The sequence below is a fragment of the Homalodisca vitripennis genome, chromosome 5 (genome assembly GCF_021130785.1).
Source record: "Homalodisca vitripennis isolate AUS2020 chromosome 5, UT_GWSS_2.1, whole genome shotgun sequence".
In the NCBI taxonomy this organism is placed as follows: domain Eukaryota; kingdom Metazoa; phylum Arthropoda; class Insecta; order Hemiptera; family Cicadellidae; genus Homalodisca; species Homalodisca vitripennis.
In genome coordinates, this window is record NC_060211.1 from 74,081,677 (window position 1) to 74,098,505 (window position 16,829).

The 16,829-nt window shown below is 32.9% G+C and overlaps 1 protein-coding gene across 1 annotated transcript in view; it reads left to right on the forward strand.

Moving 5' to 3' along the window:
- LOC124362367 (metabotropic glutamate receptor 3-like) overlaps positions 1–16,829 on the forward strand; it is a 48,847-nt gene that overhangs the window by 14,758 nt on the left and 17,260 nt on the right. The window contains exons 6-11 of the mRNA XM_046816805.1: positions 1,599–1,795; positions 3,379–3,528; positions 6,623–6,685; positions 9,719–9,915; positions 14,451–14,676; positions 15,357–15,479. Coding sequence (XP_046672761.1) covers positions 1,599–1,795; positions 3,379–3,528; positions 6,623–6,685; positions 9,719–9,915; positions 14,451–14,676; positions 15,357–15,479 — 956 coding nt within the window. The remainder of the gene's footprint in view (positions 1–1,598; positions 1,796–3,378; positions 3,529–6,622; positions 6,686–9,718; positions 9,916–14,450; positions 14,677–15,356; positions 15,480–16,829) is intronic.

Consider the following 16,829-nt stretch of genomic DNA (forward strand, 5'->3'; position numbering starts at 1 on the left):
ATACTAAATTGTGATTCTTTGTAATAGAACTGAAATCATATACTCTGTTATAAACATCCCCGTATATCGACTATAACGTGGAGTAGTGAACTGATATATGCAATATTATTATGATTATACTGCCAAACTGGACTGAAATATTAATTACAAAATATATTGATTGCAATAACTATTATGGAAAGTACATTTTTTATACCAGAAATTTCAACATGGCAGCCACTTTATGGAATCCATTCTGTTTCCAATTGTTTCAAAAAGGGATAATATTCCGATTTTTTTAAATTTGATTTGCTTTTAACCTACTAGATATTCAACAGAATGACTCACTACAATCATTAAAAATGTTCTTTTAAAATCTATATCAAATTTAAGTTTAGTTTTAAATAAAATGTAACTAAAACTGTAATAGAGATCTTAGGATTGTCTGTTTTTTATTCATTTCAATGTGCACGTGTAATTTAGAGAGGAAAACTTTCATGGTTGACATTTATTCTGTTTCCAATTGTGTCAAAAAGGGATAATATTCCGATTTTTTAAATTTGATTTGCTTTTAACCTACTAGATATTGAACAGAATGACTCACTACGATCTTTAAAAATGTTCTTTTAAAATCTATATCAAATTTAAGTTTAGTTTTGAATAAAATGTAATTAAAACTGTAATAGAGACCTTAGGATTGTCTGTTTTTTATTCATTTCAATGCGCACGTGTAATTTAGAGAGGAAAACTTTGATGGTTGACATTTTTTACTTTAAACTTGATAAATTGTAACGGTTACTTTAAAAATCGTGTTTTTTTTACTAAAAGATCAATAACGGTTTAGTCAAATAACATTTATTACAATATTTTTATTTTATTTACATTTTCAATACGATATGGTAAGTATTTATAAATTGTATTTACCTTTTATAGTTTATGGAGATAAGTTGTTAAGATAGCGAGAATCCATTTCTATAAACATTTTTTTCGTCTAAGTATTTATAGTCCGCGGATATATGAATAGTAACTCAGAACCGAGCCGAGAGGTAATTTACATTGTATAACCACACAACCGGTTTAACCTAACATTGATTGAGAAATTTCTCCTTAGGAAGAAATTGAATACTAACCACGCTACGGAACGGTTCGTCCAAATACTTGGTGGAGGTCGGAACGAATGGGTGACAAATATGAAATGACATTTTGTTCTCATGCCATAGTTTCTTTAGCTTGACACGCTTAAAACCAACCGTAAGGTACGTAAATAAAAAGTGTTAAATAATGTTAAATCAACGTCAGCTTATCATAAGAAACCCAGTATATTTACCCTTTTTGTACACTCTCATTTCGATCTTCGCCAAAACAAGCGCGGATGACGATCGATTTCTATATGAGATACAATTTCTCTGTCAAGAGAGTAACGAGGTTGTACGCTTATACAGTGAGAATTGGCTCTTGGCTGTTGGAATATTAATTTTATTTCATATAGAATATAAATTGATACTTGGTGTAAAACAAATACCCATACACTGACACGTAATGCCAAATTGCAAGTTTGAGGTTCAATTGAAAAACTGACTATAAGTGTAAGAGTTTCTCACCTCCTCTCGGCCCACCAGTCAGATGAATTGGACCTACGTATCCATCGTGTACGTGGACACTGAGTATGGGAACCAAGGATACGAGACACTCAACACCCTGGCTCCCGAGTACGGCGTCTGCTTCTCCACGCCGCTGCGAGTCAGCAACGAACACTTCTCCGACGTTGACTATGACAGGATCGTTCAGAAGCTGGCAAACAACTCCGACGCTAGAGGTAGTTTACCATTTTTACTGTTAGTCGTAAAACAACCTAACCTAACACGTTATTTGTTTACAATTTGTAGATTTTTAATTGCATAATCTCAACAAACACAATAGAAAATTTACACTACACAGTGACTCTGTTTTGAAACTTTTAATTTGGGCCCGCCTACTCTATACGCCGATGTTATCATAACGGTAGAGCACCAAAATTGTGCTTCAATTCAATAAAAAGTAAGATTGATAATTCAGAATAACTTATCACCGTAAATTTGTTACTTTTGATGCTTTACTCAAAAGTCAATCGGTTTTTTTTTTAACTCATTAACTTTCAATCATATGGTGTTAATTAAGTTTAATAACCCATCTTTACGGTATCACGTATTATTTAAACTCTAATAAATATTCTAAAACTCGTATTATGTTAAAATTTATTACTTATGTTGTTAACTCAAAGAATGGCTTGAAATTATTATCTTCAATTTCAAAAGAAAATATATAAAATATTAAGGATTATGAGGCCTGGCGCTCGATTATTCCCAAAATAAAGTGAGGAGCGGTCGGGCGTGTCTTGTTACATCTGTATTATTATACAATACTCTAGCCTTGGTCCACATTAGTAAGCCATTACGATTCATTATTACATAGTAATTGTAGATTAATAATGCAATAAAAATAACAACCGCAAACAAAACACATTTTTAACAACCTAATGGCGATGTTCTAGAACATCCCTTTTCCTTATGATGTTTTTAAATTACGATTTCTAAATACTCTTCATATAGTAACCAAAAAAGACTAATATCTCCTTAACGTCTAGTACAAATCTTCAATCTCCCTCGAACATCAAATTCCTTCCTAGACATATAGTATGCATCACCAAGTGTTGTTTGTGGTGAGGAGAATGTAATTAATTGGTTTTCCACTGGTTAACATTTTAAAGAACAAACAATTTTGGGATGTAGCAAATACATACTTAGTGCCACAGACACTAAAAACACAGAGGATCACAAACAACAAAATAACGTGGTCATATGATTAGTAAATTTACAACTTATATAATAACTTTTATTTATTTTTATTTTATTTTATTTTATATTATAAATAGATTAAGGATTTTCTGCTCTACGAAAACCACTTTAATAAGATGGTCCTTGCATATAATGGATCCTTTCTACATTGTTTGGTATTTTGTAACAGATCCACTATGCAGCTTAAAATAATATTGTGGGATTTTACCTCAAAAAAACCTATTTTTTATTTCAATGGTAACACTGACGATAAATGAATTCATGAGTCCAAATTTCAAGTTCTTATGTGACCTTTACCTTCTCTCGCCTGCTTTTATAATACTTACTAATAATGGTGAACGAATAGTGTCTTTTTCCAGTCTTCTATTTAACGATATTTATTACTGGTCCTTATAAAACTTTGTCTGAGGGCAAAGCTATATGTAGTAATAGTTTATAAACAACAAATATATATATATAGTGTATATATATATATATATATATATATATATATATATATATATATATATATATATATGCTTGTGGTTTTTGAATAAAAATATAATTTCCTAATTATTTATTGCAGTCGTGGTGGTGTTTGCGGAGAAACCAACAGTGGTGTTACGGCTCGTGGAGTCCACACGGCGTATGAAGGTCGGCAACCGCTTCGTCTGGGTTGGCTCTCACGGCTGGACCGTCACTGACCATCGCGAGCATCACTTGCCGATCGTCTCCAGTGAGATTCCCAACAGAGTTTACTTGTAACTTATACCGCACTAATCAGTGTATAACTAAAACTGTTCTGGTGGAAATACTCGTACTTTTGGCATTCTTAAAAATATGTTTCCACTTAAGCCAAATTGGTTATTGTCTCAAAACATTTATTGGGAAATGCATGCCGAGGCTTAAAACTTTGTCTGTTTTAACTTATCTACTGCAGAGCTTTGGACAGTAACCCAACCTGCAACTGTATTAATTTTTGTTAGCTTATTGTAATTTACATTAGGTGTTGGACTTACAGCTAAAAACTACAGTAAGCAACATGAAGTAGAGAGAATAATTATTTATGAGTTTCCCAAAAATTCTGAACTCTGATTCTGACTGTGATAAATTTATAATCTACTTTTTGCACTGTAATCGGTAAACAAAACTTCGTATCATTGAGGTTATGTTAATAATTAGAATGGACCTTAACTAAATTTTAATAAGAATTCTCACACATACCAACTATTATGACTAATTCAAGTTTGTTGTTGAGCTAAATTGGACCGATTCCAAGGCCGAAAGTGTTTAATACACAACTATCACAAGTACAACAATAATGTACGTATTATGGATTTATGGTTCTTAACGAAAACTGAAATTACCGTTTTATGGAACAACGATTGAAACTCAAAATAATCATAACTCCATCGTTATTGAGATGTTTCTTCTTAAAGACCGTAAGGATCTAGGAACAAGGGATTCATAACGATCTGCTGTTCACAATGATTGGAACAGTTTATCTATGATGTGTCTGTTACTTTGAGTAGCCAATAAGTTTAGTACTCATATCAAAGTCTTTTTTTAAATCTTTCAGATGTTTGTATCACACACAATTCAGATAATAAGTAGCAAACGTTAGAAAAGTTCCCGAGTGAATCCTGAAGACCAAATTATCTAAAAAGCTGAAATGATCCAAGAGTTTTGTGAAGTCTGATACCATATAGTCTGAAAGATTACAGAAGTGATGCATTCAGAAGCCAAGAGTTCGTCGTTTAAAATCTTCAAAAGCCAATTTATACCAGAATCTCCCCCAAATTAAATCGCCAGAATTCAAGTTAAAAGCAAGTAAAACCTGTAAGTCAATTGGTCATAGTAGTGGAAACTGGAGGCTTCTAAATCTCAAAATCATTCAATGATCAAATAGACAGTTTAGTGAAAATGATTAGTGTTTGTTGGAGACTCCAAGGAATATGGGTTCCTGCTTGTAAAGTATCTCGAAAGCTAGTACTTGTAGAAGTCAAAGTAAAAAATTATAGATTCAATTCGTTCCATAATCAGAAATGTGTAAATATTATACTATTGATGCCAGAAAAACTGGTGCCTAGTTGGTAGCCTTATAGGCCAGGGTCTTCTACAGACTAGTTGATCCCAGAGACTGTGAATTTCGACAGTAAGGATAGGAGGCCATGGATTCCACAGGCCAAGAACTCAAAAGAGACGAAGAGCACGTAGATTCCATGATTCAGACCCTGCACTTTTACTGACTAGAATTTACAGATTCGGATGTTTCTATAGATTTAGAAGACCAAATGTGACTCAAGGCCAGCGACATTTAGGGATCGTAGTATGCAAATGCAACCTTCAAACCCTCAAATTGCGCTATACGAGTTCTAAGCACTTTTATTTGTATCTACTTTTTAGTGATGACTCCATTGCATCACCAAAATAAAAGAACAAGTCGGGAGACAAAATTAAAAAATCAGTTTGCAATTAAATAACCATTCTTAAAATTGGCCATTTCTGGTTTCAAACTTTAAAATGTAAAAACTATGAATATTAAATAAAGAGTAAACATTGTGTGTGGTAATCAAAAATGTTGAAAGAAACCGTAAAATATTGTTATATCGTTTGGTTTTGCACCAACATGGTCCTGCTTCAAAATGCCCAAAATTAAAGGTACATTATGGTGGTGTTTTATTATTTTGTTTCACACTAATTAATCTTTTATAAATTATTTTTATTTTACGCAAATAGCGTAAAATAAGTTTATAATCATCTATTAAAGAAAACTTTTCAGCGCTTAAATAGGAAAGTAAACTTATGTTGCCAAAATAAAAAGTTTTAGGAAAAGTATTACTTCAATTATCAAGTGAAAATCAACATACAAAAATGTATATACTCCTTTCAATTGAATTTTAGATGATACTTTGTTATTTGCTACATATTCAATGAATTTGTCTACCGTATATACGTCTTGCAAATATCTACAAACTGATTTTTTTTAATGCAGGCCTGTCATTTGCTGATTTGTCAAATGAAGATATTTGTCTTTTAACATCCACGGTTTTTCTTACACATAATCTCTAATAAAGTTAATTCAAAGCTATCTCATTTTAAATGGCAGCCCCTCTAAGAAAATTAAATAAAAATGTATTCCTATACTAAAAAAGTAAAATATACTATAGTTACTGTTCAGAGTGTTCCATAATGTGTGTCAATATTTCAGAAATTTTTAAGGGTATAAAATAATAAAAAAATTAAATACAACATAGTCAAAAAATACAAAACTATTATTTATTTATTTTATTATTAATTTATTTTAAAACCTGTGTAAGATACTCCACTAAATTTTGGAACACATTATTTTTATTCTCTAAAACAGTTTATGAAATATAGATAACACGTTGTGGAATTCCCATGTATATTTCAGTAATATTAAAATGAATACTCTTACAGAATCTATACCTTTAATACTTTGACATTTGCGTATACTGCCATTGCAATGTCACCTGACAAATATATTTATTGAGAAACTTATAATAGTACGTTTAAACACTAATAAAAACACATTAGTCTTTAAATCGTTCTCTTACTGCAAGTAAGTGAATTGGCCCTTTGTAAGAGAATTTCTTGCAGAGTGTAAGTGACACATTTTGGGATTAGAAGTGTTAAATTATTATTGCCATATTATTTTATTTTAATGTATAAATTTTCCTAAACATATAAAAGGGAAAATGTTATAAAAAATGAGTACGTTACATTGAAATTTATTTGTGGCATTGATTATTTAGAAAATCTCTCTTTTTCCCATGTTGAAAACTCACTGATTGGCATTTTTCTCTCAGAGCTAGAAGATTCATTGGCCACTGTCAACCGTCCAAACCGTCGAACTGGCCAATTAACCAAAGGTAATAAACTATTAGACCTGGCACATGTGCTTGTATTTTGGTCGTACCCTACATTTACAAACAACACAATTTTCAATAGAAAAGACAACATTTTAAAACTATCCGTTATAAAAAATCTTTCCTTCAAATGTTTCAAAATGATTTCATAGTTTTTTAAATGTATTCTCTGTAACTAGTCAACCTAATTCAACCAAATTCAAATTATTTGATATTATTATGCAACGTTATATAACTTTCACTGAATATTCCAAGCACTGATTAACCACCATCTTATTATCAATATGATATTCTACATATTAAAAAAAGTCAGGAGATGACTTTTATGTTTAATAATTTACGAGCAAACTGTAAATTACAGATTTTTGGACAAATTTTATGTTTTGCATGGTTAACCGTTTATGAAAATACTCCTCTTTATACGCTATTAATTAAATCTGTAGTATTCTACCGTTTTTTTTTACATTACACATATTACAGCTGCAATAAGAGTTATGTATCAGCTACCTAAATTATTTGTTTTATTTCGAACAAAGCACAAGTCAAACGAAAATACTTCTAACAGTGGTCAAAAATAAATTACCATTCTCCCCATATTCGCATTATCCTCATTTGTTTATATCAACGTTCATAAATGTTGCCATTTTCTATTGAAATTATTCTACTTAAGCACTGTTTTACAAAGCTATTTCTAAGTTTAGTGTAATATTACATTCATGGGATTTGCATGTTTTTGTCACTAGTAACAGTGTTGTGTTTGTAACTAACATCCTCTGTTATAATATAATGATCTCATATCTTAAATATCATAAAATAAGATCATATACTCATACAATAGTAAATAATGGTTTTTATTGCTTATTTATATTTGAAAACTTAACATAAATGAAAATGTAATTGATTAAAAGTGAAATGTCTGCTATAAAATTAAATTGTATTGTTTGAGTAGTATGCGTTGTCTACGGTAAAACGCATTTATTAGAATTGTTATTTTTGTGTTGGTTTTAGTTTAGATGCTTTTTTATTCCTAAGCAAAAATCTAGATACACCCCTATTAAATCTAAGGGTGTAATGAATCGTAACGGTGTCTTGAGTGGAATGTCTGTAGTTGGGTGCGCAATCTTTAACAGTTGTGAAGGCAGCTGCGACCATTTTGAAAATCGCCATTTATATATGGGTCGAGTTTCTCAAATGAGAGGGGGTTTATGTGGCACATCATATTGACAATTTATCACTTTTATAAATACGTGTAAAATCTGTTTTAAGATAACTTTATTTGTACAGGAATTATGACATAGAAATCTAACGAGTAGACTTTAACGTGCCATAACTCCTTCATAGAGTGCCGGTGGAACCGGGCAGTTAGGGGATCAACTGACCTCCCTGAATTTTAAACAAAGATTCAGTAGGTCAAACATTCCAGTTACTTGAGCATGAAATAGAATTACTTGATTCGCTCCGCAGCCACAGAATATGAATAAAATCTCAATAATTTGTCCATCAAACGGTCAGAAACTGTTGTTACCGCCTAGATCTCATTAGGTATATTCTTTGACTTGGATCATTTCAGCCAAATTCATTATGTAGACGCATGCGCGGCCTGCGCATGTATTAGGCATTGGGGCAACGCGAAGTGACATTTAACCTCCATTGTTACTCTTCGCTAATCCCTATTGTGAGTGATTTATTTTCTTCAGTTTGATAAGTGATAAGTGTTACACTTTTTTATAAATTATGAGGAGGAAAAAAATTACAAAGTATTTTATAAAGAAAACCAAAAGTGACATGTCCGTAAGTGAAGTTGTGTGTTGTAAAAGTTCTAATGGTATATGCAAATTAGTGATAACTTTTGGTCTAATGACCCAGTTCCAGTTACGACATCAACGATTGAAAATGAAAGGCAATGAGCCATTTCAGCCTTTAGATTTTAAATAATAATCGATAAGTTGGTACAAAAAATGACCGTGGTTATCCTATCATGCTGAAACTGAAACAGTTAAATGCCAGATTTGCCTAAAATCTAAAAAGTTTAAACTAAAGTTTTTTTCCAGACGGAAAGTAGACGAAACATTTATTATTACTGTATTTTCAAAATAGGAAAAGTTATTGAGAAATTTTCATAAAGCTTCGGTTACAGCTTTAATAGTTTTTAAACAAAACCCAATTAGGGCTTTGTTATCTAGCCAAGCAAATTTTACAATTCTGAATGCACAAAAAGCTCTCATCAGCATTACGTCTTCAATTTAGCACTTAGCTTTTCGAGTGAATGCATTGAGAGGCTACACTCTTAATGAAGAAAAAAAACCTTTTACAGTTAAGGATAAAAGATATCCGTGATTTAAAAGATTGGAAACTAAGAAAGTGATCGTACCCTCACGAGAACTAAAATTAAATTCTGGAGATCCTCAGTTTTGAGATGATCTAGGAAGTGAAATAAAACATGATCAATATATTGCCTCAATAGTGGACAAGGCAACATTTGTTTTGACGAAAGAACATGTATCATTAAGTCTTAGACATATTAATAACGATTTTGAGATTTTTTAAGATTTCATCGGTGCATCTTCAAGATTTGGGTGAACTCTAACCACAATAATACAAGATGTTTTGTTGAGATTTGAATTGGGAATTTGGGCAACTATTCAAAATTGAGTGCCACATGACCCCCTTACATCATATTTGAAAACATCTACCCAAAAGCCAAGAAGGCGGATTTCAAAATGACTGCTATTGTTGCCAAAGCTCCTAATAGTTGCGGTCCCACTTACATACATCCAAAACCAGACACCATTAATTCCTTGCAGCTTTTGACTTTTACATGAGTGTACCTAGACTTTTGCCTCACCTGAATAACCACAAAATACAGTAAAGCAATATATAATACTTTCATACAAAATGATGATGCATTTACTGTGACACAATCCTAACATTTAGGAATACTAGTAAGGAATATAAAGAAAACATTAGCTGGATAGGAGTTTCTAGCTACAAGATGCAATGAAGAGTCGGTCGAGACCAGTCATTCCTCTGTTGCAGATGATCTGGAAAGTCACGAGGTGTTAGAGGGTGCTCTGGCGATCCAGCCCTTGGCCAGCCACTTAGAGGGATTTGACGAGTACTTTGCTAACCTCACAGTGGAGAATCATGGTCATGTGAACCCTTGGTTCAAAGAGTACTTGGAGGCGTTCTTCCATTGTGACTTCAAGAACAGAACTCAGAGAAGTGTTCAGACAGTAAGTAATAAAAGAATCCCTCTCTGTGTTATATGTTTCTTAGCAGTAGTGTGTATCTGTTGGTATACTGTGAAGCTTTGGTTCTGAAGATCTTAGATTCTAGTCCTGGAAAATGTGCTGTCGCACAGGCTATATTCTCCAGACATCAAAAATAACCTTTGGATAACTATACGAATACATGAACTTTTCTTGTAGAAGACCGAACTATTTGAAAATTGTCCATTTCTTACGATAGTACAGTTGAATACTACTTTGGTCAGCATCCCAAACACACCCCTCGATGTTTGAAGACAAGGGATGTTGAAGGGCATATCCTTGATGGCATTCTGGCCAGGTAAGAGAAATTCACTGAACGGATATCAATGTTACCTATAAAGAAATAAAGTTTCATCCAAACTTCAAGCCTAAAGCTCTGTTTGAAGGTTATTTTTGACGATGGAAGGATTGTGAAGATCAGATTGCAGATCTCGAAACGTAGTGTTACTGATTTCTTGTTTCACTGAACGATGGAAAATGTCCGGAAAAATCCTGTTTCCTTCTTAAAGCTCTATTAGCCTACATATCGAAATATTCCCCTTTTTAACAAACTTCACTCACGCCCAGTCAAATCCCATTGAAGGATATACACCAGCATTGAATAATTAGTCTATGTAGAAGTGAAAATTCGTACAAAATATCAACTCTAATACCACTTTTCATTGTTAAGATTTCCTGAAGCCGACTGACAAACAAAAAGGCACATACAGGCATAAGAAGAATTTTGATACTCGACTGAATGGTAGCAAAATATAAAAGAATCCAAATTGATAGCTCTATCTGTCCTTGAGATATCCTGTCAAGAGTTAGGCTTCCATAAAGCTTAACCACATTCGTTGGGGAGAAGGAGGCATGAAGAACTCTTGCCTATATAGATTTAAAGCTTCATGGAAAATTGCAAAAATTTAGCTCAGTTTGAACTCAGGATAATGTACTACGCGATTGATTAACATTATATATAGTTTAGTAATCTTAGAAGTAACCGAAATCTAATACAACTATGATGCCTCAAACCGTAATTGATAGGATCACTTATTTTATCGGCATAGCTAACCTCATGACATGGTTCAATAAATTTATACTCAAACATAATGTAAGAAAAACAGCAAATTTGGTGCGCAGAGTCCACATATAATTCGTGCAGCTTTTAAATAATATACATTAAAACTAAACACAGTCGTATATTGCAGTAAAACAAAATTAATATTAGCATTTAGTTAAACAACAGTACAGATTACATGGTTATGAAGAGAATTTAAACTTATATATTTTAACTAAACTTATATAAAATATATAAGTAAAATACAACAATAACAATTAAAAAAAACTAATAGTATTAAATGTCTCCTGAGAAAAGATATAATAATAGTAAAAATATCTTATGACAAAACAAGTAACCACAACAAAAATCATAAAAATGACAAGAAGTAATAAATGCAAGTAAACATGCGAGACTATTAAAAGTGCTGTGAGTCAAAACTGACGTTCCGGAAGTAAGGACCAGTTCTGGTATCCCAGGTAACCAGACTACGGCGACCTGAATGAGTCACATCAAACTGTGTGATGAGTAACCAGCGATGCGCGCGCACCACTCCTTCTCTTCTCAATGCCGCTATCGCAGACACCTCATTTCAATATTCCATTCTACAACAAATGGGAAGTCAGTGTTCTGTTGACAATGACGCAGTTTGCCGCGTACTTACTGATGAGCAAATTATTACGACATTTTTATATACTGTACCGGAAACCGTAATGATAAGGATAAGAAAAACGGTAACATCCACAGTTGTCATGCGTCATACGGAAACAACATATCTCTTGCATGAATTGATGGTCGAATTTGAGTAGCAGATGATTCAGCACCGACCGAGTTTCTCGTGATGAAACCTGTGCGTGGCTGAGCGGCACGGTAGTCGGGTATAAACAAGTAGGACGCGGTGCGGTGCGTCATGCTTTGGAGTTTGATTTTTTTGGAGAGTCTACGCGCGTTTTTACCACAGATGACGAATGTTTTGTTAATGAAATATTCTCTAGATTCACTCTAGTGTGTCTACTCATTTTCTAGATGACAAGAAAGCTTAATTAAAATGTGGTTAAATGTGCATTCAGTTGTACTGAAATTTCGTTTCAAAATTCTGAAATAAAGGATGGTATTCGCCAAATTACCGTTTTCCTCATACATCAAATTCTCTCACTCCCCATGTCGCTTAAAATACATATAGTTAAACAAATAGGAATTACTTAAACATAACGTAAAATACACCTTTCTTAGCGCCATTTACACTAGTGACGCACTAGAAACGCGTTGTGCCGTCGTGCCGCGTGCTATGTGCGAGGTTGACGCCGTAAAACACAGTTTGCGGTGCCGCGTACTGTCTTTTTGTGCCCGAAGCTGGCGCAACAACAACATACAAGCTTCACAACCAGAGAGAATACTTTACTGAAATTATAATACATCGTATGTCTCCACCGTACCGATCATGCATCGGTCAATGGTATAATCACCCTCATGAATTTTTAGGAGAGCTTTTGTGTATTTTCTCCAATTATAGTATCCGTAACTCAAAACAATCATAATCCGGAAATTTATATACATTTGTGTGTATATATATGGGTTTACGCGATACTTGGACGCGATGGCATTGGACTAAGAATTTATTAAGAATCAGACTATACTTTTTTTTTGTTGTTGAACCATACTGAAGAATTGGGCGAAACAATCATAAGATTCAAGTGTCTAAGAATTTTCAACACTGAACGCACACTTGTCCAAGTTGTCCAAATAAGATTAGCTTGAAATCTTTATGGTTACATTGGTGCTACATACAGGTGAATAATGGAAGAGTTAGTTGGTGTTAACCTGACTTTACCGCTACATTGGCAAACCCGGGACCAGCCCCTGCTAAAAACGACGAAAAGTTTTTGTCAGCCAAACGGCCGCTCGTGAAGCCATGATGTTACGGAGGAAAAGAAATTCAATTTTTGGTCTTTATTTAAAATGTGTCAGTATATATTTTACAACTGAACTAATACATTTCAGTAATATATTTTTCTATATGGTATAAAACTAACGAACTGTAAGAAAATGTCACCTGTATACCACAGTACTTAGAACAAAGGGGTTAAAAGTCACATTTGTATGACATTAAACATTTTGAAATATAACATTGTTTCTTTTCATCTTCTCAATTACTTATAAAACCATAAGAAAATGCCTAGAGGACTATACTCTAAGGAGGATTACAGATTCTTACTGATTACAGCGCTCTCACACGTGCACTCACGGCACTAATGGTAGGCTGCCCTCTCAATTATCGATGTGTTCCAGTGATGTGCATTTAGTCTAAAATACAAGCTATAGTGTGCACAAGCAAGCTATAATACAACTAGTACTCCTGTTATAATCAATTCTGAATTCTAATCCTAGATTACTAAACCTATTTCAATGTTGCATATTTACTAAGTTGGTCGTCATTTTGACGACACATTTTTATTGTTTTTATTGTTCATTCATTTATCATGTATTTTATTGTTCATTTTTCAAATGCTCTTGCTTCTTTTGTTTTTCTTGCATCAAAGTGTATTTTACTGGCTTTCCCTAACTAGCAAAAAAAGTATGTTTTAGGAATAAGCATTAAAAAAATTAACTGTATCTATTTTTATCATATAAATACACTTTTTAACATAAGAATATACATTACGTAAACTAGTGTTGAAAATCTTAATTTACTTGTGAAACATATTTAGATAGATTAGTGAAAATGTATAAAGGAAAAATTGTGAGTAACTGAATTTGAATAGTACTGAAGAGTAAATTAAAATGTACATTGTAATGTTAAGTGTCTTTTGTTATTTCACTTTGTAAACAATACATTGCTCTGGGGCAGCTTCCGCATTACGAAGTCATCATTCTTCTATTGACAGACGTGCAGAAAGAACAGAATCCTTTTGCTCCTGCAGTGGCAGGAGTACAAATTGACAGTTAAAAGTATTCCCAGGTTCTTCCAGAATCACGTTCTACAAAGTTGCTTCTGTGTCACCACTACTGTCAAATGAAGAACTATGTTGCTCTTCAAGCTCTCGAGTCGTAATCCTGACAACTCCTTACTTAGCAACTGCCTAATGCGGTTGTTTTCGGATTCTTCTTTCTTGTTATCCATTATATTTCCAACATGAAACCACGCAGTAAACTATACACAAGCTACTCGTATGTACTCAGTTTCAAAACAAAAACCAACGCCCTATACTAGTTTATCAAAAAACATTTTAAAAAAACTGTAAAGAACACACTATGCCTTCGTAAAATATTTGACGCACTGTCTAAAAGAGACACGACAGAACTATACGGTTTTTAAGTGAGTTCCAAGATCATGGGGCAAAGTTATGAAAATACTATGTAAAGGGAGTTGGCGCATGCGCGGTTTTCCAATTTTTACATAGAGTATCGTCAAATTTACTTAGTAATCCAGGGTTAAACAGTAATGCAACTATTTTTTCAGGACATAGAGGGTGACTGTGAGTCGATGGATTTGTCAGTGACGGTGCAGAAAGGGTTCCAGCAGCATTCTTGCCTCCACTTCGTGAGAGATGCTGTGTACGCTGTGGCGACTGCTCTACACAACATGCATCAGGACAAGTGTGGTGGCACCCCTGGGGTGTGCGAGAATATGAACCACATAGAGAACAGCGAGGTGGTGAAGTACCTCACTAACGTCACATTCAAGGGTGAGTTGAGTCAATTGATTTGTCAGTGTCAGAAAGTTTTTCAGCAGTATTCTTGCCAACATTTCGTGAGAAATGATGTGTGAGTGCAAAAAGAGGTTGGAAATCAGTGAATACCAATATCATTAGTCAATCACCTATTCTAATTTATTAATATACGAGCTAATCCGATACGGCAAATGTCACACAGCCCCTGAATGTTGAATGTTGATTGTGCGAAATGTCAAAGTTTGTGATCGTTTTGATTTTTTGCTTATCTTGATTGTCAACATTGAAAATAATGTGACTGAACTGTGTCAATATCAAAGTTTTGTAGCAATCCGAAGATTGCCAAGAAACTATACTCGGAAAGTATTGTAAACATGCTACATGTAGATTGAAAAAAACAGTACTATACAAAAAACGAAAATGGTGATTTTTCTTTGGTAGAAAGATATTGATCTTTTTTATGTTTAAATAAAAACATGTTACTGTAATTCCAAAATATTATTGAAACAGTCAATGGCCTAAGAAACTAAAAATACATGCTTTTGATACGAACTGTAATTTTGTAATTTAGTAATAGTCAATATTTTCAAAATATTCCTGAAAATACATGAATTTATTAAGCAATACCTACTAAACTGATTAATTATTAATTCATGTGTGTTAACTAATTAATTCAACCTTTTTGTATGAATCAGATGAGAGAGGGAATCCCTTCAAGTTTCTCAACGGCCGTGATGGACCTCCTCGTTATTCGATTTTGAATTTCCAAAGAACCGATGTTAATTCATTTCAGTGGCAGATAGTTGGAAACTATTCATGTAAGTATTGATCTATTCTAAAGTTGTGTGACAATTCCTCAAAATGCATTAGTGTCTTGCATTTTGAACAAACAAATAAGAATATACTTAATATTATTTATTGCTACTAACATTGCAGGCTGTGTGTGTCGAAAATACGAGTAGATTAGTCTGTACAATGCGTCTTGGCTGCTTGTGGATATACCGAATTGTTTGTTAGACTGTTCCTCTTTATATAGTAGCTTCCCCCTTAACGAACCATGGCGGGACCGGATAAAATTCTGATAGTCTAAAAATCGGTTAAACCGAAAATCTTAAAAAGATTCAATATCAAAAAAGTGAAAACCATTTCAGTAATTGAATTGATTATATAAAAATACAATATCAAATATTATATTTAAAAACCAAACTATTTAATATATACACAATGTTGTGTGGACTAATAGGGTAAAGGAGGTCTGAAATAAATTATAAATTATACTTCCTTATAATTTACTTCAGACCTCATTTACCGTTTCTAGTAATACAACCCGTAAAAGGCAGTAAGAAAACACTAACAAGTTTAAAAACGGACACTTTGGTGTACATTTTCCTGTTTTTTTTTTCGGCGCGGCGGTCTTATTAAGTCAAATTTAACATTATGACTTCCCGGAAAGATCGGTTACCCAGGGCGCGGTTAAGAGGAAGCCTACTGCACTTAATCCTTCACGAATGCCATATTCCTTGTCTCTTATCCTTAAGCATCTCTCACATGTGTCACCTTGCCTCATTAATATTCTTAAAAATAAGACTTTTGAGAAATGTCTTTTGAACGTAAAATTATCTCAAATAGTATGTATTGTAAAGAACTGAAAATAATTAAAATTTTGCCAACATTTTTAAATAAATATATTTTTAAGAGTTTTAATGAGCATAACAGAGCAAACTCAGCATAAATAAACCCATCATTTTATTTTATACAATTAATATCAATTTAGTCATCTGAAGGTAATAGTACTATTTCTCGTGTTGTATCATTTACGTACATGGAATGTCATAATTGTATATTGATCAGATCAATCATTCTTATATCATTCGTTCATGTATCATCGTTCATATCCAAAAATTATATAACAGAATAATGAGTAATATATGTCTATCGTTTTGTTATATTTACGATATTATTATGTAATTTACAATACATTATGCATAAACCAGAAATTTTGGTTTTAGTGGTTTAACCATGTATACCTGTATAGGGAATGATATGTTATTAAATAATTCCCTAATTAAGAAATTAAAGATATATAATTAGTCAAAATAATAGTATTGTATTTACCGAGAGAGGATGATAACTCTTTATAATAATGACCAAGACAAAACAGGTGGTCT